We start from the raw sequence: 21,739 nt of genomic DNA, 5'->3' as shown, positions 1-21,739 counted from the left end.
TGTGAAAAACAGTCTGGGTAAAGGAGAAGGAAGCAGGGCAATAGTAGAAAGAATATTACAAGCTGAGAGAAGTAGTAACTGAACCTTCTGTTAGTCTAAAATTCTAGGAGCTGAACCACTGTAAACACATTTACCTACCTACATTCACTATCAAAGGCATAGTCCTGCTCTTCAGCTAATTTAAATTCTGCCATCAACTTCAGTAGAACCAGAACTGATGATTTAATTACCTAGATAACAGAATCTTGGACAAGATTAATAGTGTCATACCAATGGGCCAATACTGACCAAAAAAAAAAAAAAAAAAAAAAGCAATCAAGAAAGTGGCTACAAGTAATAACTGCTATTTATGGAGTTTTCTGACACCAGTAGGTTTAAAATATTGTCTAGATATAACACTACAATTTTAACAAATGAATTTCACTGGGCTTTTCATAAAACTCCAAGAGATGATGGTATAGACATGGAATTTTATCACCAAAAGCTAGAGTAGTGTATCTACCATAATAAGACTTGGCAGCACATGAGGAACAGTTTGGCAAAGAGAGTTGGAGGTCTTAGGTCCATGTAGGAGACAGCTGAGCTTTCCACTCCCACCTGTGCAGCAGCTCTCCACAGAGCAGACTGCAGTGGCCTCCAGCAACAAGCTCTAGTTAGAGAGAAGACATGAGGTAGCTCTTCAGAGCTGCAGGGAATGCAAAAAGATGGCTTCACCACAAGCACTGATGATTAGAGACAAGGCTGTCTTTTGTATCCTGACAGAAAACATAAGACATTTAGATTTCTAATTGGACTTGATCAGACATTTAAATAATTTTTTTTTTTTTGCAATAGCAGTTTAAATGAATTAGTTATATTTTCCAGTCTACTGAACAGATTAAATGAGCAAATAGCATGCTAACTTCATGGCACAGCATGTCCCATCTGCACTTCTTAGAGGCCTGTAGCTCTTTAGGGAAGACCACAAGGCCTGACTCTCCACTTAATGGCAGGGAGCTGCTTGGGCCAGCTGCTCACCAAGAGCAACAACTCAGCCAGCAGAACAGGGGCCTCACCAGCCAGCACCCAGTTCCACAGTACCTGAGCAGAGTCCACCTAGAGATGGTAGCCAGGTTCAGCCAAGAGCTTAGATCATCAGCCAAGTTCACAGTGATGAGGCAGGTCCAAGATCAGGTCCAGTGGTGGTAATGAGGGTCAGACACAGCCCAGTGATCACCAGGCAGGTCTGAAGTCAAGCCAAGAAGTCAGAGACCATATCAACAAGGGTATATGGCCAGATAGAGGTATAGCTGTGCCTGAACAGGAGACCAGTACTCTTACAACATACCCCAAGACAGACAGCCTAGGACTGAGCTCAAATGGAGCTCCTGGGTCCAAGGGCAGGGGTAGTGGGTGGAGACTCCAGGTGAAGCTGGTCATGGCCATTAAGGCCTATTAGTGCACTCAGGGCCCTGACACTAATTCTGGCTATGCAAGACACCTCTTACATTTCATCAAGAACCTCAGTTTGGAGCTGGTATCATGATAGTAAAGAATTCACCTGCAGGAAAAGTTCACAAAGAAAGTGAAAGGATAATTCTAGGATAATTTTATGTCTGAAAAATGTTTTACTCTTGAGCATTCACCCCTGCACTGAAAACCTGGCACAGGCTAGGTTCTCTTAGAGAAGAGAGGACATTTGCTCAGAAGACAATGTGAGCTAGTGCAACCTTGCTTTGCTGTGTTAAGGATCTATGCCTAAAGCAATTCAGCTTTCCATTTTACACAGGACTCCCATGACTAGCACAGCTGCTGTCTGACCTGCTGATCCACTGGCACAGCACAAAAGATCCTCATGGAGAGTGCAGTGCAAAGGTACCTCAAGTGTCTCACAGATGCCAAGCATCCTTATTGCCAGTGTAAGACAACAAATGCTGTAATCACTCAGTCCTTCTGAGGAATCAGACTCTGAAAGATCTGGCTATAGCTTCCTTAGTAGTATAAATTAGTTACCTTCCATTTGGGTTTGTAGCTTTCTTTTCCTCTTTGCTTTACTTGCCCTACAGGGAAGAGACTCCTGGAGAGACTGTATGTGGAAGTTCTGCTTCTTCCCTTGAAGAGATGCCTGGCCATGCTGCCATCCCCTATATATAACTCATCTTACTCCTTTAGCTTCTAATATGGAAGGTCTGTGAGGAAACAGACTGTACAAAATATAACTACATAGCAGTGCCTTGCAGACACTCAGCCTAGCTCTTGGCAAGCTGGAACCTAGCCTTTAGCAAGTCTCTTGGGACCTCTACACAGAAATGCCATGCAGAGGTGTCAAATCAGATCCTGAAAGTGTCTTTCTGCTGTACTACTCACAAAGTAACTCAGTTCTGCTTCTCAGGGCACAGCAAAGTTTGATGGGCTGAATTGTTTCCACAGGCAGTTCTTTTGGCACCAGCTCCTGTATTACTTCATGCACACACACCCATGTGTCCCACCAACCAGTCCTATTCTCCCCACAGCTTGAGTGGGGTTAGCTCTGGCAGACTGAAGAGCTTCTCACCTATTCTCATTAGTTAACAGTGGAAAATAGTTTGCACGCTGCACCACATTCCCACATGCCTCACTGGATGGGTAACAGCCACATTCAGACTCTGGGTAAGAATGAGCCACAGTATAGGAGAAATTGCAAGATTCTGTCCCAGATGTGACCAAAACCCAACCAGGACGTGCTGTGTACTTACAAACAACAAATCTACCAGTATTTACCTTGGCAATAGCCAGAGATCAAGACAAAGAATGTGCAGTTTGAAAATTCAAATCCAAAGATAGACAGACAGTGAGCTGTCTTGAACAACATGGAGATTGGTCTGGGGCCATTTCCATGAGGTCATGCATCAGCACAAACCTGAGCAGATGAAAGCCAGCAGAAATCCCATGCCAGTTTGATAATACTTACTGGTAAACAGATCCAAACAAAAAACATGACCCGAATAAAACATTCCTCAAGTGAGAACTCTTCTAGCTGATTACCCCTTCCTTTGGCAGCCCCTTTGCAGCCCCACTCCAAGCTGCACCTCCAGGCTTTGTCTCTCCTAACCCGAACCCTAGGTGTGGGCTGAGCTGTAGCCCATGACCCCCAGCCCTGGCACCCATGGAAAAACTCTTGGGAAAAACTCTTTTGGCAGCCTATCCTTTATTTAGGCAGCCCCTTTGCAGCCCCACTCGCACTGCAGCTATAGGCTCTGTCTCTCTCCTAATCCTAATCCTAGGCGTTGGCTGAGCCTTCACCCAAAACCCCCAGGCAGGGCCCCCACGAAAAGTTTCTTAGGAAAGAACTGTCTTGGCAATCGACCCCTTCCTTTGGTAGCTCCTTTGCACCTCACTTGTATTGGAGCTCCAGGCTTTTTCTCCCACTTAACTCTAAGCCTAACCTTAGTAATAGGAGTGGGCTGAGTCTTATCCGATGAACTCTTGCCACGGCCCCAGTGGGAAACGCTGGAGGGGATAACCCTTTTGGCAACCTACCTCTTCCTTTGGCAGCCCCTTTTTAGGTTCTCACTTTGTCTCAGAATCTACATTTTATAGTACATGTCTTCTTTTTAAAATGAAGTATGTTTTTCTTTTTATTTTTATACACATCAAGCAGTTATCCTCATGGCTAGCTCTTGTGTATTTTAGTGGCATTTATAGTCTGCATGAATAAACAACTCAAGGCACTTTAAGGAATACAAGCTTTCCCTGCCTGTGAGGAAGTAATATTTTCTTCTGCCCCTGAACCTTGAACCAGAAATGATTATAACTTTACCTTACAAATACAGCTAGGTACAAGTTATTACTTGGCTGTTTCAAGATGAATTGCTTTAAGAAAAAAATCTCCTTCAACTCTTGGAAATAATTAATCCATTTTTTCTTTGCTGCTACTTAACCCTGAAAATAGCCACTCAATGTAGACTTTAAAGCCCAGCTACTCAGCGAGGAAGTGAGGCCATGCCACGTCCTTATTTCTTGAGCAGCTACTTGTTGTACAGACCAGGGGTCCCCCCCCATATGATCTTTCCAGTTGCTGTAAACACCATTGTTGATAATGAAATTACTGGCATGATGGAGATGAGTGATTTGCTTCCAGTTAGATACATTGTCACAGACTATTAATTTTACTGCAACCTCATTTGAAGGGAGTGGTAAAGCAGCAGGGTGAGCAAACAGCTACCGTCTGTGTGGGAACACTAAATGCCCAGGCAATTAGGCTTCTTGTTCACCAAATTTTAGCCATCCCCTGTCCTTTCACATTTATTTACACTCCAGCTTACTAAAGCAAACACAATGCCTGAGTAAGGTTAGACATTTCTAAGAGGTCAGACACTGGGTTAAGTCGGAGGGCTCACTTTGTAAACGCCCGGTATTGTAGAAACACAGATAAGAAAAAAAAGGCAAAAGGTACTTAGTACCCAGATTTTCTATTTGAGGCACTCAGCCTGCCATCACCTAAACAGAAGTTCAACTGCCTGATATGAAAAAAAAAACAGGACAGTGAGAAAGAAGAAAGGAGGACTGAAACATTACTTTTTAGAAGAAGAGATGTATCCTGACATGGCACCCAGGAATCAGTTGATAATTCTCTTCCAAGTCATTTAACAAGTGGAATAAATCCAGAGCTGTGATTTTATTCTCACTCGCATCAGCATTCATCAGCCTCCCGTCCACTGGACATAATGAAGTTTAGGCTAACTGAGGTTCAGGAAAACCCTCCCAGCATTATTTTAGTATCATTTAGCTTTGGTACCTGAATTAGGAACCTGGGCTCCCTGTGTAGCCACAGAAGCACTAGAGTGCTTGGGAGCACCTAGGTCACCCCTCTGGGGCTCTTAGCCCCCAGGGAGCCCTGCCTCCTAATTAAGCACTTACGTGAGATGTCTGAAGTTGGGCAATGTCACCATGGCTGTGCTTTCTGCCTATAGAAAGTTAATACTAAAATTGGTGCTGTTTATTGTCATTTGGGGACTATGCTAAATATCGGCATGAAATGAATGCCCTGTCACTATAATTGGATGTGACTGTTCAGAGCGTGGCACTTTGTTACGGAGACGTCACGCAAGGCTCACCGGAGGCAGCTGCAGTGCTGGAACAGTGATGGCGGGGAACAGCAAGCCACAACACTGTGGATTGCCAGGCAGAGCAGGCAAAATGCTTCGAGATGTGGTGCAATCAAATGGGGTTACCCACCTTGCCACAGGTGCCCTGGCTCTGTCTAGAGTCACCTTCTCCCTCAGAAAACCCGAGCTCAATGAGGAGCAACCACGACGGGGCCCCAGCACAGGGAAGGGTCTGTAAGCACCACCGGGCAGGCGACCTGCTCAGGGTACCTTGGCACAGTGAGGCATCCTGAAGTGTGGTTCATGCCACCTTTCTTGCCATTAGGGAGATGCCCCTCAAAACCGTAATGACTAGCAGAGACAAAGCCATGTTGGCCTCCTACATTGGATCCTGAGCCCCAGTTTCTGACAGGGCTTTTTCCCAGCCCTTCCCCAATAGCTCCTGGACATCCCCCAAAACACCAGCAACCTCTCTTGCCATCCGCTTTTCCTCCTCGGCAGGTAGCGAGAGCTTTACTTTCCACTCCCTTCCCCCACCTTGCTTGCAAAGCTCAGCCACTCAAAATGGCTGAGCGAATGCCCGGGGCTGGCTAGCTGTCTGCAGGCATCCAGGCAATATTCCCAAAGTCCACACTTTGTGTGATGGCTCCCCAGCTAGGGCTCACTGCGGGCACAGCTCCTCCCCGCTGCTGCGCCAGGAGGAGATGAAAGGCAACGTCCACCAGGAGCAGAAAGCAGGTCTCTCTCCCTGCCTGAATTATCTCCTCCTTACAATACTGTATTACTCAAATCTAGTTGTGTTTGATTACACCCCAGGTAGCGTGTCTTCTATAACTAAGACAGTGAATGAACTACACTGGAATAGGCAAGTGTATTAATTAGTATGCTGATGGCAGAATAAAGCTATTTTTAAAATCACTGAACAGCACTGCTCTTTACTATGATTGCAGAGATTATGTAAGATGATGATTAAAATCAGGTCCCTGCATCACAGCCTGATCCATGTTTTAGAGATGCAAAAACAAAGCTGCAAAGGAATGAGTGGAGCCTGTATTATTTAAGTGGCGCTCTCCGTTTGCCTTTCCTAATTAAAGGCAACGCACTCATCAACGTCTTAGTTGTCATTCCAACAAATTCTATTTTTTTTCTAGCCAATATTTTGCCAATAAATGATTTATATTTAAGAATGGGTGTGTACACATGAAAATGTCACCTCCGGAGCAAATGCTGTGTCATCCCACAACACGCAGCTTAGTAATAGCGTGTCCCCAACGCCCAGGTCCTCGCTAGCTGGTAGCCAACATCCATCGAAAGTGTTTTCCTCTGGTTTGTTGACATACTAATATTCATTAAGAAAGCAGGAGAAGGAAAGCGTCTGCAATAGCTCTGTATTGTCTAACTGATTGAAAATATACAGATAACAAGAAGTTGTGTCTCAGCAGTAGGATAATACTACATTTCAGGGTCAATTTAGCAAAAAAAAAGGTGCCATTGTTTTCAATGACAGTTACTTAGGAAGCACTTCTAGATATTGTCATTAAAAACTTGGAGAGAGCATTGCTTGTGATTGTAAGGGGAGAATTAACAATTCTGTGTTTACAGCCTCCTGCACTGTAATCCTTGGCTGCTATATATACAATCATTATTTGATTTCTTACACCACATTGACTAGTAGCACTGCTGATCAAATATAAAGAGGCAACCAATCCTAACACAAACAGAAATATAAGCAAAGCCTGCAGATTTATAGGTATCGGAACAATGTCAAACAGCCCAAGACTAAAAGCACAGTATATGTTTGGTATTAATTCTGACAAATGTTCACCTTGGAATTTTTTTCCACAGAGTTTCTTACCATTATTAATCATCTGTGCTTTCAGATGAAGTTTTAAAATGCTTTAATTATCTCACGTGGCTTGAACATGTCCAGCCAAAGCACCACGTTATGTTAAACCTGAAGATTTATTCATTCAAAATACTCCTTTAAAAAGTAGATGCATCGGAAAGTGTCGTCGTTTGATTTCCCAGCATAACGAAGGCCCTCACGTGCGCAGGGCCAAGCTGTCTGAGGCATCATTCACGGTCTGTGCTTCTCTCCAGCCACCACGCGCAGCAAGCGAAGGGGCAGACGCTGCCTGCTTCTGGGAAAGCCACTACCAACGCACATCGTTGCGTGAGTGATGGCACTTAACATGGAGGCCATATACACTTATTTTGTGCAAATCCATTTTACGCAAGACGCTCATTTGCGACCTCCACCTCCAAACGAGCCGGCTGAGCCTGGGCCCCTCCGGTGCCCTGACCAGGCAAGGGCTGTTTCTATACGGCCAGGTGGGGAGCACGCAGTAACCCCACCTCCCCCACCCTGCGGGAGCACGGGAAGCACTAGCCATTTCCCGAAAAGGCAGGAGGAGAAAGCCACCCCTTCCTCCCACTCTGGGAGTTTCAGTGGGGAGGCTGCTGGGGGCGCCCCCGGCCCTCCATGGCCGCCCAGGCTCAAGGAAGTCAGTGACGGCCGGCGCGGCAGCACCCGCTCGGCGCCGCAGGAGCCCGGCCGCGGCGGGCCGAGAGGCGGCAGCCCCGGGCGGGCGCCCGCGCGCCTGAGTGGCCGCCGGTGCTCGCGCCCTGCCTTCGCGCCGCGGAGCACCGAGAAGGCCCCGTTTCAAGGGTGCCGCGGCAGCAGCCGTCGCCCTCCCGGTTTTCTCGGGGCCTCCCGAGCAGCATTGGGGCCACACCAGCGCTGTCGGTGCCCCAGCAAGGCCTCGAGGGACTCCGGCTGCCGAAACGCGCCCTCCTCGGCTGCGGCGGTGGCGCGAGAAGCCCCTCGGTGGGCCGGTGCCTGAAGCTGGCCGCCCCGGCCCGGCCCCTCCTCGGAGCCAGCCGGGGAGCCCCGTGCCGCCCCGCGCTGAAGGAGGGCCCAGGCCGGCCCCGCCGGGCGGGGACAGGGACTGCCGTGGCTGAGGGGACTGGTGGAGGCCACGGGGTGCCGCACGGCCCCTGGGAGCAGGCCAGGAGCCGGTGGCAGCCGGCTGGGGTGGCAGTGGTGGGCAGCACGGGGCTCCCTGCGCCGGCACCTCAGAGAACGAACCCAGCAGGCGCGGGGACGCCCTCAGGGGGCAGCCTGCACCGAAGGGGGCACGCATGCCCCGAGGGACTGCGGCCGTGGGGGACCCACACTGGGGCAGGGACGCCGTGGGGTAACGTCAGCCGTGGGTGCCCCACACCAGGGCAGGGACACCCTGAGGGACTGCGGCCTTGGGGGGACCCACACTGGAGCGGGGACACCCCTGACGAACCAGGGCAGCAGAAAGCCAAAGCGGCGCTATAACCAGCTGGCATTGAAGAGCAGCCGCAGCAGCCTGTTAAGCTAATCACCTCGGCCTCCCATGCTACCCATCGCCTGGCCAGAGCAATTTGAAAATAAGGGAAGTTGAGGCTGGAGAGGAGGTAGGATAAGCATTTAGGCAAGTGCTTGATTGTTTGGGTCCTTTTTTTCTCAATACCCAAATCAGCAAGCAGAAGTTTGTGCTCATTGGCAATAAAGCCAAAGTCCTCGATGTGGGACTGCTTTGGCCCTGACAGGTGCTTAAGGATTAAATGACATTTTCAAGGTTGCACAGAAAGCCTGTGATGCAACTGGGGTTCAGCTCGTCTGAAATACTGTGCCTGACCTCAGCTCTTTATGGCTTTCCTATAAAATATCCCCTGACTGCAAAACAAGCCCAAGACCATTTTCTAGGTTGCTTGTTGCCTTCAGATAAAGGCTAAAACATTTTCAGTAGCAGTGCCAAATGTGCCAGGTATTTCTCATATAGTAGCTCCCAAAATATTCGGAGATTTTGCAGGGACTGTAACAGGCTCCTGGTTCCCTGCAGGAACCGAAGCGTCCCTTCTCCTATATGCATGTCACTACTAATCCATCCACAGACCGTGCTGCATGATAGTTGCTTAACTTAGAGTGGATGGGAGGGGGGGATCCATTAGAGGAAGATGGTCTAGAGGACAATTAAGTGTTTTTTCCTTCTCACTGGTCTCCTTTCATCTCGTCTCCTTGTCCCCGATTTTTTTCTCATCTCTAGTCTATTGCAGCAGTACTGATGGCTGATAATAGGTTACAAATTGAAACATTTTCAGGCAATAGGTTAAAGTATCAATGGCCTGGTCAGATATTGGGTCTGGGCATTTTGATGCTCTTTGCATGTATCTAGGAAATTTGTTTCTTCCACCCCACTTGCCCCAGTACCTGTCTGTCTATCTTCTCCTTCAGATGCTCACTGCAGTGGTATCCAACGCCAACAGCTCAGGATAGTGGAGAAAAAGCGAGGGGGGACACTGTTACAGCTTCAGGCCAGTTCTAGCTTAAGCAGCCATATAGTCTCATTAAACAACCACAAAACTGCCCTCCCTCTTCCAGCAGTGTCTCAAACTAGTTGTGGAGAAGATTTCAGCCTGACTGAAGAATGGGGAAGCTTTTTCATCTCAATCCTTTTACAAGCTTAATCTATAAATATATAGGGCTGTTCATAGAACACTTCCAAAACACAGTGCTTGGGGAATAATTTTATTTATAAGATTTTACTACTCAGATCAGTTTTAACTGGAGGAAGCTGTAGGGAAACTGACTACAACTTTCTTTATACCCTTTCTTATTTACTCTCTAACAACATGACTTTTGCACTTTTTTTTTTTTTTTTTTTAACTCTGGTCTTGCATTAGATTGCTAGATCTATACGCAAAGACGTCTAATAGGCTAGGTTTTAGTACCTGTGAAAAAAGAGGAGTACTGATATTGTGACAGCTCAAGGTGACCAGGGTGGCTGTGAGTATTTGATGGTCAGGAGACCTATTAGATGGTTAAGGATTGATTCAGTTTAGACAACCAGTTTTGAAGTTCTCAACTTTACAGCATTCTCTCGCACAAACAGTCCCTTCATACCGCAAGGTAAAGGAGCAACTCGGCAAAAGAATTCAGAGCCATAGTGCTGCAGAAAGTAGAATAAAGCCTGAAGAGGGCTGATACAAAGATTAGATGGAAATGTTTTTCAGAATGTTATGTCTATACTGTTACATGTCTGCTTAGTGAATCTCTTCTGATTGTTGCTAATGTAAAAGATAACAATTCCCAGTGAAGTCAGCTTGGTTTCCAGGCTGCAAAACTGATGACAAAAGAAGATCAGGCCCTAACAGCAATTTAGTATTCTTTTGAATCATTCACATAAGGCAGCAAATTAACATTAGTTGGTATCTACTGCAGTGAAGATACAGGTGACATCCCACTAGGGCTAGAACTATTTAATAATGAAGTAATTAATTTGTAAAAATATTACTGTTGCTCCTCCTTAATATCTGGGCATATTTTGAAACCAATATTCACAAAATTACAATTGTTCAATTGATGCAACTCAGTAATTTTTATTGCAACTGGAAGACAATACATCACAGAAACTTTATGGTAGGTTTTGGGAAAGTGTTATTTACAATAATAATTGATGAAATAGTTTGTCTTTGGCAATATGATTACACATCAAGAAAATGTAAAATGCAAGTATGCCTCTAAATCAACATTTTCATATTTCCTAAAGATCAGCTGATTGCACTTGCCTTCGGACTGCTCGTTTAGGTAAACACAAATACAACTTAACATCACTGTTCATTCCCCATCACAGTTCTTATTTTAATATTGATGAAGTTGGCAGTTTCAGACGCCAAGTACAGAAAAAAAATTGGCTTATCACTGTACTAAATTAACTTATTGGCCAGTTAAGGTCATGTGACCCTTAAGCATTGATATTAAATCTCTTGGTCTTTTGATTGCTTTATCACTTTTTTTCTGTAAAACAAAATATTTCAGAAATTACAGATCAGAGTATAAAAAAAATGTACAAGTTCATAATGCTTTTCATACACACACAAATCATTTCCCCCAACATTTTACACCATGGCAGTTTTAAGTAGTGAGTGTGAATGATGCAGGCATGGAACTGGTTATCAAATACAGGTATGACTTTCAATTGTTGTCCCACACACATACTCAAGAAATGTACAATGCTCTATTAACTTAAAAATGTACTAAAGTTCAATGTTATTTGAACAAAAAAAAAGAAAAGTCTTGGGATTTTAGGCCACAGTAAAAAAAAGAAAGAAATTACTCCGATTTCTAGATTATCAACCATCTTAGAATTCAACATGGAATTTAAGCGTCCAGTAAAATTCTTCCTAGCACAGAGGGCTAGCACAGTTTATCACTTAAACCCTCAAATGATGAGCTCTCATAACTGCCGACCCGATCCAAAGCCCAATAGAATTAACTGAAAAATAAAAAAGAAACAAAAAACCCTTCCACTGATTTTGAAAGGATGTTAGATCAGGTTGATTTCATCCTCTTTGCAAAAGAAAATGTGATACAGTAGAAAAAATCATTATATAGCTTTAGATAAATATTCCTTGTTTCAATGCTAAGACAAAACCAAAACCCCAACTCCCAAAACCAGGAAAGGCTACGTATTAGAACAACTCAAGAGTGACCTTTAAATCATTTCTGGTTTTAAATGTACACCAGCAAAATACAGCACCATAGACACATTAGGTTGAGACTTTTTTTTGGTCAGTGAAGCTAGTACTTGTTTGCTGAACTGTGGAAGAATTATAAGGTCATGTACATGATCAATGATAAAGCAACCCAGCTGACAAGTCTCTGCTTAATTCAAGAATAACCAGTACTAAAAATAAAAATGTAAAAATAAAAAACCCTAATAAACCACCATCAGTTAATACTTTCTAAATAAAAGGGGATTAACAGATGAATTCACAAATGTATGCAGATTTATACAGAACACCGAATGTTGTGTGTAAATCCTTAAAAACTCCAGCTTAAAACAGAAACACACAAAATGTATAGTTTGACTTACACATTCCATTCCAAAGGAAAAGAGACATCATTACAACTTGGTAACTGTGCTAACTGCAATATAAACCAAACAGAAATTCAAAGTTTGGCAGATAACTAAGAAGAGGGTTATCACTTAGGTTATATAGCAAAGTGTTGATGTATATTACATAGAGTAGTATAAATAATAAAAAAGTATTATTTAAATTAGATCACAGTGCTGCATTATGTGCATAACAGTGTTTGATATATTACTGGAGGGCTGTGAAGAACACTACTAAAACTTAACTGGTCATACAGTCAACACTGATATTCTGTTACAATCAAGAGAATGTATGGTTCAAATGCTCTTTTGGTGGCAAAGTCAAGAAAATGTTTAAAAATACTTCTTATAAAATATGCCAATGAGCTCTTCAGGCAGTTAGGACACACCTGAAGAAACTTGGTTTGCATTCTCCATGAAGTGAAGTAAATTGCATTTAATCTGAAATTGCAAACGCATTCTCTCTGTAGTTTTTTTCTGATCCTGGAGCATGTGAGGGTAATGTTTTAGCCAGATTAAAGGGAAAATGGTGGTAGTAATAATAATAAAAAATCAGTAAAGATTTTCAAGAGCACTTGGGTGTCTATAGCTCCACTGACTGCAAAGGAGATTAGACACCCTAAGATTCTAGAAAATCTCAGAATGCACTTATCTACATCTTTAGACACAGAAATACTTTTAAGAAAAATTAGGGCCTCAGTGATTTAGGAGCCAACACCTCAGTGAAAATCAACTGTGGCTACTGAGAAAATGGGACAAAGTTCTGTTTTGGTGATTTTATCCATAGTGCCATTTGATGTACAGTTTACGATTTCATTCTCTGCTGAGGTATGCTGATTTAACTCTACCTTACTCCAGTGAAGAATGCAGCCCAGAGAGTTTCTTTACATCTTTTCCAGATGTAGATGGTAATTCAGTGGTACGCTGGGAGCCAATAACCCTACTTTGGCCTTCCTTTCTCCCCTTAAGGTAAGACAGGAGTCACTCTATGGACACCAACTGAATTGCTAGTGTGAAGAGAGAATACAGTCACAGGATAGTTCTATAGTCCTAAATGGCATGTCTTATCACCAGGCTTTTCATCTGTAAAACTCTGGTAGTATGGATAGTTTTACCGCTGGTTTTGCCAGGAGAAGATCAGAATCAAACTGATACCGAGAACAGCCATGTGATGACATAGTAAAGCTGTTCAAGACCTGTGCTTGGCATTTTTAAATGCAGGCAAAGTCTGCATCAAAATGATTTTTCAGTGGAACACCCACTTGCTTGCAGAATGCAAGCGTGACCACTAGATGCCTTCTCCCTACAGGCTTCAACAGACCTATCTGTGGCATGAGCTCTGGCCTACAAGAGCTTCTTCCCGCAAAAGGAATATTTTAAAGGAGCTCCTGGCGAAATATGAGTGATCTGTAGAATTCACAGCTATATGAAACTTGCCATTAAATGTTTGCTGACCTGCTGGGGTTCCCCTCACTTTATCTGTTTTGGAGAAACATTGATTTGGCAATACTAATAGAGTGAGGAAAACTGGAAGTTAAGAGATTCTAGGACTTCTCACCCCAAAATGGCTTAGTAAGGAAAGCAAACAAGAAAACACAAACCACTTGATGTCTGAGGAGTGAAAGAGTTCGTAATACAGTCCCATTACCACTCAGATTTGGCATTATTCAGGGAAAGTAAATACAATTGGATTGAAAGGCTGACATTGTAATTTTTGGAAAACATATCAGTCTCAGTTCTTATGAAAAATGAGAACTTTTTGGATGGAGTATGACCAATTCCGACAAAGCTGCCATTGTCAGGCAGGCACAAAAATATTTTAAATGGTGACTCATAAATATTTTACACAAATCCAGATCTGAAATCATGTACTTATCATTAATAGTTAGCGTAAGGCTCAGTAAGGAGAAGCTGTTTTTAAACTCCAGAAATCATCTATAGATGGCATTAGCACTCAGCCAAACTGCTGGTTCCCGAACATATCTTTAAAAGCCCCTGCTGAATAATACCTCCGTAGTAGACCAGGCTAGGAACAAGAAATTATACATAAAAAAAATGCTTGCCAACATTTTAAGTTTTTTAGGAAGTAAATAAAGGAGGTGTTGAAGTCTTAGATTTTTATATATGTGTGTGTATATATATATATAGATATCTTTTTTAAACAAGATGCCTAATTAGATATTTATGCGAAATGAACTGTTTTCTAAGGTGAATAATACTAGTGGTAATTATACACTCAGCCACCAAGAGTCCACATTAATGAATGGTACTTGTTATGCAGTAGATATTGACCGCCTTTGCACTGACATACTGCAATCCACAAAGCTGCTCTGGAATTAGTGCTGTGACTGTGGACAGAATCTGGCCACTAGCACACAACCACATCCTTTTCTCTGGAGGAAAGAGAGGGCTGAGCCTCATTACGAGTATATTTCCTGTCACTAAATTTGACTTTTAAATGTTGCTTTTTGACAAATATTAGAACACTTTCCAGGTTGAACAACTTACGCATGAATGACAGAAGTTGGTGGCGATCTGATGCTGTGGTATTTTATGTTTGGAATGACTCTCCCTGAAGCCCATAAGAACACGAAGGCCCAAGCTTGCCTGTGCCGGGCTGAGCGGCACTTTGCCTGCGGGCTCCGGCTGCAGAGTCAGTGGATCTGGCAACAAGCCAATTACCCCTGTGCAGTCATACGAGGGCTTTCTCCAGAGGAAAAGATATGGCTCATGCACCTGTGTGCTACCTGGCCAAAGGACTGCTCCTTTCTGTTCTCCCCAGCTTTATCTTCAGGGCTGCTGGCAGCCAACAAAATTTAACATCTATGTACTTGCACTGTAACTTAGGCAGGGAATAAAGCCTGCACAGACTGGCCCCAGGACCAGCGAGCTGAGAGGAGAGCAAAGTTGTGCCTTGCACCATCCTTGGCACTCTCCTGCCATATCTGCATAGCTAGCAGTTGTGCTGGGCTCCGGCAGCTGTCAGACACCTCCTGACTTGGATCCCAGGACATGCTGGGTGAGACGGGAGGAGAGGCCCGATTTTGGTTTGTTGCCGCCAGTGTGGTCCCGTTTTCCATACAACAAAATGTCTGTGGAGCACAGGAGCACTGGCAGGCCCAGACTGACCTATCTTTCAGTCCTTCCGCTTCCTAACCGAACGTACAAAACACATCTCCAGATGCAATTTTTATTTCACTCCACTGAGTGGGAAGTCAAACCCTTCTCTAACTCACTCTTCATAAACTAGTTCCATCTTAGCGAAACTGCTGACTGAAACAGTTACGTTAGGGATATTCTTTCAAAGAAACAGATCATTTTATTCTGCTAAGTGGTAGGGGTTTTCAGCCCCTATGATTTTCATCTTTCCTCTAGGATATTCTAAGTGTAGAATTTTTCATGCCAAATTCATGAATCCAGGTGAGAGAGACTGCATTATTTATTTCACAGCTTCCCTCTGCAGTAGGGTCCTCCAATCTGATAGTCATCATTACCAGGAGAGTAGCACTATATCTGAACCACACTCTCTGTAACACTGGTATATCTCTGGTCACCTCAGTAAAGCTCTTCATGAACTTCATTTTCTCATGGCAAATTAGCAAAGCTATTTTCTCATCTACTTATTCCTGAATCAAATCAGAGAGTTTTCCTCCATTAACCTCCCATTTTTCTCTTGATTCTGTCATACACACTCACTACTAAATTTGCCCTCAGATTATTGCGTCATGTTACACATGTACAGACGAAGAAAGGACACACTTTTTTTAAACAGAAGTAGGGAGAGGGGGGCTGAATGTGCAGACAAGGCAGTATAATTCAACCATCCAAGCCCTACCAGAGCATGAAGATTTTATTTTTTAATATTGCAGAGTAAGTTCCCCAACAGTCAGTGTTTGTCCCTGAAGAAGGTTAAACCTTGAACACCTGCTTCAAAAAAACCTCAACAACAACAAAAAAGAACCAAAACAAAAACAAAACAAAACAAAAAAAACCCCAAAAAACAAACTCTAAGCCTAAGGGCTTAAAAATTAGAGGCATAGCCTTTTTCTCTATTTTCTATATTTATATGAAAATAATTCATGCTTCATGCTAAATACATTATTTACCTTACAAGAACTTTGTCATCTTTGAATTAAAAAAAAAAATTGTCTGTTTTTTGTATTCCCCCCCTCCCAAAAAGGAAATCCATGCAATGTGGATCAAATTTATTCTGCTGGCTACGCTGGTTGAATCTGGGAATCTGTTGTCATTTTTGCACAGATGAATCCTGACTGACATTAACTGCACACTCATTTCTGAGGGCAGTGTAGGAGCTTTTTTGTTTACTTCTTAATTTTACTGTCCACCAATATGTTTCTTTTTCTTTTTTTAAATACAGCATAATACTAATGGCAGGTTTTGTAGCATTTTTTCCAGTTAGATCAAGTATTTTTGATCCACAGAAAAAGATTCTGATTTATTTCCTTCCTTAATATTTACTGTAATTTCTTAGACTTGATTGCTTTTCACTCAGGCAGTTTAGAAGACATAGCTTGTTTTTCCATATTACTATTATTTTTTGCACGCAGTGCCAATCTTCAGGCTTATGGCTTTTTGAACATTCTTTTAATTTAACATAGAAGACAGAATTCAGTGATTAATGGTACTACTAACGGTGCCCCCCTCCCCCATTTCTTCTCATTATGTCACTGAAACCCATTGCATACACAGTTCAAATTTCCCAAAACTTAAAGTTATCAGTCTTCACATTATGAGCCACACATAGTACACGAAGCACTAAAAGTGCATTGCTGTATGCGCAGTTGCCACAAGTGGCTGTCCAGAGACTTCTACGGCACAGTGTATCCAAGTGCCACTAGATGGTTCTTGGGTTGGTGTTGAGAAGTACGTGCCTCCTCTTTCCCCCAAATCTCTTTATTCACATTCACTTATAACCCAATCTAAGGCCAATAAAAAAAATCTTAAGGGCCAGGCCTGAATGATTACTAAATTATGCACATCTCTTCTAGCATAAGAGGGATTTCCGAGTGCCCAATTTTACTCCCATCACATTAATGTTGATGTCACTGCGTATTCAACCATGCATTTTTGACAAGCCGGAGAAAGCAATGGTGATTTTGGCTTTTTTTTTTTGTTAACGTTTTGTCTTCAGGTAATGAAAAGCTTTTGTAAATTAGCTGAGTGTCAGTATGAGTTCTATGGCTTTAATCTCCTTTAAAAATAAAAATCTCAAGGGTCCAAAAAAAAAAAAAAAGAAAGAAAGAAAAACAAATAGAAAAGAAAAACAAAAAGAAAAAATTGCTGATATTGCCACAAATCATTAGAATTCACCTGACGTGCTGAAACAAAACTTTGTAAGTTCAAACAAATCATTGATTTGTTCTAATTTTTTGTGGTTTCCTTTTGCTCTTTCTGCCCCTTTGCCGTCCGATTGGTGATGTTGTTCAAACAGGACCGAATTCCCGCTAAATGCAGGAGAGATCCTGCTGCTTCTTTCATCTCCTCATCGTCACTCTCAGGGGGCTTTTCTGTACGCCTCTTTTTAAGAGGCAGTGTGTCACTTGGTACTTTTTTCACCTTCATTAAATGTTGCCTTTTCTTGTGCTGGGATGCATACCCACTGTCAGCTAAAGAATCCTTGGTCTCCTTCCGATTTTGCTTTTTGTCTTCCTCTTCTGTTTCACTATGGCTCTCATGGCTCTGGAAGCTAACTTCACTTCCTTCACTGCTGTCTTGGCTACCTTTAGTTGCAAATTCATACTGGTCATCAGCAGAGGAAGAGGAAATGGAGTCACTAGCAGGAGATGTGCTCCTGTGGTTGGAAGATTTGGCACTGCTGTAGTTGTGATCCTCCTTCGGGTCGCCACTAACAACTGGAGAGCCACACGACTGTTCGCTTTCTGTCCGCATCCGGCAGTTTGTTATTCCATTCCTGTAAAACCAAATTGACACAGTCTTACAAACCACAGGGACGTAATCCGGCTTCAGCACAAAAGGTAATACAGCAAAGCTAACTGACAGATAGTTTAAAACTATGACTATCAAAATAACTCCTATCCAGGCCAGTTTCAAAGCCTGACTTTCTTCTGACTCATACTGCGCATGGACTGGACTCTACACATAAACCAAAAGAAACACAACAGTACAAGAGGCAGGAGCAAGCACGATGGTCACAAATAAAAGATGTCTGAACAGTCCTGATTTACATTTCAACTAAAAGTTTACACTTCATAAAAGTTAAAAAAAAAAAACCCCAAAAAACAAAAACCAAAAACCCCCCCAAAACCTCTCACTTACTGTATTTACTAGATGCTAAATAAATTCGAATGACCTGGATACGTATCCTCTTCCCTTTTTCACATAAAATGATACTACCAAAAATGCAGGGAAGAGACACTATCTTTCTGGGGTACCATTTTTGTTTCCTCAAAGACCCTTTTGCAACTCCACTGTTCCAAGGGTAGGAAATATTTCACCTGGAACTAGCACAGCTTCCATCAGGACTCTTTCTGGCATAGTGAGCAACTATGTATAGCACTCAGGTAGTTCAGTCACATTTCTGATTATTATCAGTTTCTGGATAATCTTAAAAATAATATAATCTTAAGACACTAGCTGCCAACAATATATCAAAATGTGCTTAAAAACAAACAGTAAAAACAAAAATCTGTTTTTGCTCTAGAAGCTGTCATTTTCCCCTTTGGTTCTATGGCACTCAGCACTGTGGAACTACTGCAGCATGGTATAATATTTAAAACCTAATAGCGTCCCCTTCTGCATTGGAAAATATTGGGAACATTGCCACTGACTTTACCATACAGAATAAAATGCCTGCAAGCCTTTTAAAGGTTGGGCTGTACCTGTGCATTGTTTAATTCCTATTAAGAAAAAAGGAGGGAAGAATGCTCAGGACTCATGGTCAGATCATCACCGGCCACCCTCCCAGTTCCCTGGCCTTGAACCTCTATCAGTAAAAGAAATGCAAGACTGTTTAAACTATCACTTGATAAACCACTTTAAAATCTAGTCTTGCCACCTTCTCGCTCTCACTACAGTATTTTCATACATTTGCAACAGTGTTGGATTAGAACCTTTTCCTAAAAGCACACACTGAACATAGATATTTCTTAAGAGGAATGGCACAGTGGCAAGCCCAGAGTATTACTGTTCCTTCTACTTAAATAATGAGAAAGTGCTTTAGGTTTCTGGGAATGGACCTCAGGTCTGGCTTCTTTACAGAAGAAACAGCAGAGTATTATCCATTGCTGAAAGGTAAGGCTGAAAGGTGAAAAATATAAGAGTGGTATATAATCCCACAGGTCCTATCTATCCAAATGCTCCTGTCTGTAGAGCTCACTAAAATAAGAAACAGGGCTTTGAGAACCAGTGATAAGACAATGCCAAAAGATAGCATATTATTCAATCCTTCTAAATGTTTTATTTATAGTATTTTAAGAGAAATGTATATAATAAAAGGCCCAGTTATTAGCAAAGAAAGCCTCTTACCAACCTCTTTTCTCAATAAAATTATTTTCTGAGATTTTAGAGTAGGTTTATGATCCATAAATTATATACAGAACCCAGAAGGAACACACAAAGCTCCTTCAATTATTAATAACTAGATGCAATGTCATTCATGATTGTGCAGCAAGCCAGCTGCATTTACTCTGTGATGGTTTGCCACTGCAGGGGTTGTCATTAGAGGATGCCAAATGCTTAAAAGAAGAAATCATCCATACTAAACTAGTTGTAAGGTGAATTTATAACCAACTCTTTAAAATCATTCATTACAAGGAAGCATGTGATGCATTTTAAGTGACAGATTCTTCACTTTTAGGCTAAATTTACATTTAAAGATGTTCAAAATTATCATAAATTAGCATAAAATTAAAGTTACTTGATTTTACTAGGCAACTAATAGTCAGGGCAATGTGGCTCAATAAAATCTTATGCTACTAATCTTCTATATAAAACCAGCAATACATTTTTGCTCCAAGGAAACAAACACAGGACAGAATAATAGGTGGGAACTCAAAAGGGACTCTTAGTGACTAGCAAGGTGTCTAACAAACTGGATTTAAATCAAGGTGCCTGTTTTTATATTACTAAATCTACTCCAATTTTTTAGCTTGCTCTGAGACACTATCAATAAAAGAAGGGCAACAGTTCCAGGGAGCAGAGCAACCATGTGCCAAAAAGACCTGGCTGATATGCCCCTCTCTTGGGCCTCTAGTGTTTGCTTTTACATAACTAGACGATGATTCAGATTCAAAACCTCTGCCCAAGGGGTTTACTCCAGATCCCACTCCTTCTGAAAAGCACAAAAATTAGAATGAAAAGGGCCAGGGATTATGGAGGTAATGTCCTGAGGGAAGGTATACTACTATGGGGTTAGATTCCCACAGGGAGTGACTGCAAATAGGGATGAGAACAAAGAACCAGGAAAGTCCACAGAGAGGTGCAAAAAGAAACCACTTAAACAATTGGGAGGAAAGAGGAAAACTTTGAAAGAAAGGCATCTGTGGTGGAACTGGTCAGGAAATGGATAGCATTTCTATCTCAGAAAACACTGTATGTTTTTCACTTACATTTTGAAAGATTTCCAACCAGTTCTGCTTGGGGAAATAAAAAAGGAAGAGAAAGCAGGTCAAGGACAGAATTAGCAAAGGATATTCACAGAAATGAAAATGAGTTACACAGGCGGAGTGTTTTAGGATGTTCACAAGATCAAAAGTTATGCAAATTATTCTAATTTTTACCTTGATAGGCAATAGCTCAAACATAAAATATGAAGAATTCCTTATAATTGATATTAATTAATAAGAGTTGAATAAACTAATACCTAAACCATTCCTACTGCACACAAGCTTCTGAGACATTTTAAAGCTTTATATTGCTGTTATACATTCATACAGTCACAAGGAAATGAAACCTGTGATCTGCTTAGTTCAAGCTAGATCAATGGTGGACAGAACTCCCCTAGGCTTCAGCAGATAGGTTTTGGCCAACTGAATGTGTTTTTGCTCACAGTTCTGGTATGAGTGATTCAGCCAGTAGTTCAGGCCCAACAACATGCTGTGTGCCTGGAATACTTTCTGCTCAGTTTAAGAAAAATGAAGAACACATATGTGGAGAAGGTATACTAGAGGCTGTAATTCTAACTTTATCACTGAAGCAATCATAACAGATTTTTAAAACAAATGCCTGCTCTGGTATTTGGATTTTTTAAATGACAAAAGGTATTTAGGAATTCTGTGCTTAGTAAAACAGTGAGGCAAAATTTAGGTAAAGTAATTCCTAATTTCTTTTCCATTTGCAGTTCAAAACTTTACTTCGAGAACTTCCAGAAGCTCATATATTTTCAAATGTTTTAAAGCGCTGGCTCCCCCTGTCAGTAAAGGCCACAGGAGAGTCTCGAGAACTTTTCATCCTCCTATCATGGACTGCTTTAGTTGCTTGAGGGATCTGAACCACAGTTATACAACTAAAACTACCACGCACAGACTCTTTTAAAATTATTTCAATTTGGCTGTAGCACAATTACACAAGCCTCAAGCACTGCGGAGACAAGTTTGGCCTTTGAAGGCCTGATTCCACCCCATTGTTAATTGATAAGAGCTCTGTTACTAATTTCATCAGGAGCCAGATGGAGCCCACAGGAGCTCGATCTCAAGTCAGAAATGAAATAATTTCCTTCGCACAGTGTTAGTGGACTTTGCCTTTTAAAGGGCCCTTCCTCAGGAT

The 21,739-nt window shown here is 42.2% G+C and overlaps 1 protein-coding gene across 4 annotated transcripts in view; it reads right to left on the bottom strand.

Annotated features, from left to right (window-relative positions):
- Positions 1-10,462: 10,462 nt before the first annotated feature.
- The window catches only part of FOXN3 (forkhead box N3), a 222,166-nt gene continuing 210,889 nt past the window's right edge, over positions 10,463-21,739 (bottom strand). For 3 of the 4 annotated variants that reach the window (XM_064512204.1, XM_064512205.1, XM_064512206.1), the window contains one exon: positions 10,463-17,927. In XM_064512204.1, the coding sequence (XP_064368274.1) occupies positions 17,378-17,927 (550 nt within the window). In that variant the 3' untranslated portion in view covers positions 10,463-17,377. Of the gene's footprint in view, positions 17,928-20,583; positions 20,608-21,739 lie in introns of all 4 variants that reach the window. The other variant, XM_064512203.1, reaches the window with a different exon arrangement.

Source organism: Dromaius novaehollandiae, chromosome 5 (genome assembly GCF_036370855.1).
Source record: "Dromaius novaehollandiae isolate bDroNov1 chromosome 5, bDroNov1.hap1, whole genome shotgun sequence".
Taxonomy (NCBI): domain Eukaryota; kingdom Metazoa; phylum Chordata; class Aves; order Casuariiformes; family Dromaiidae; genus Dromaius; species Dromaius novaehollandiae.
The sequence above is the reverse complement of the archived record's forward strand: the minus strand, read 5'-3'. Positions and strand labels throughout refer to the sequence as shown.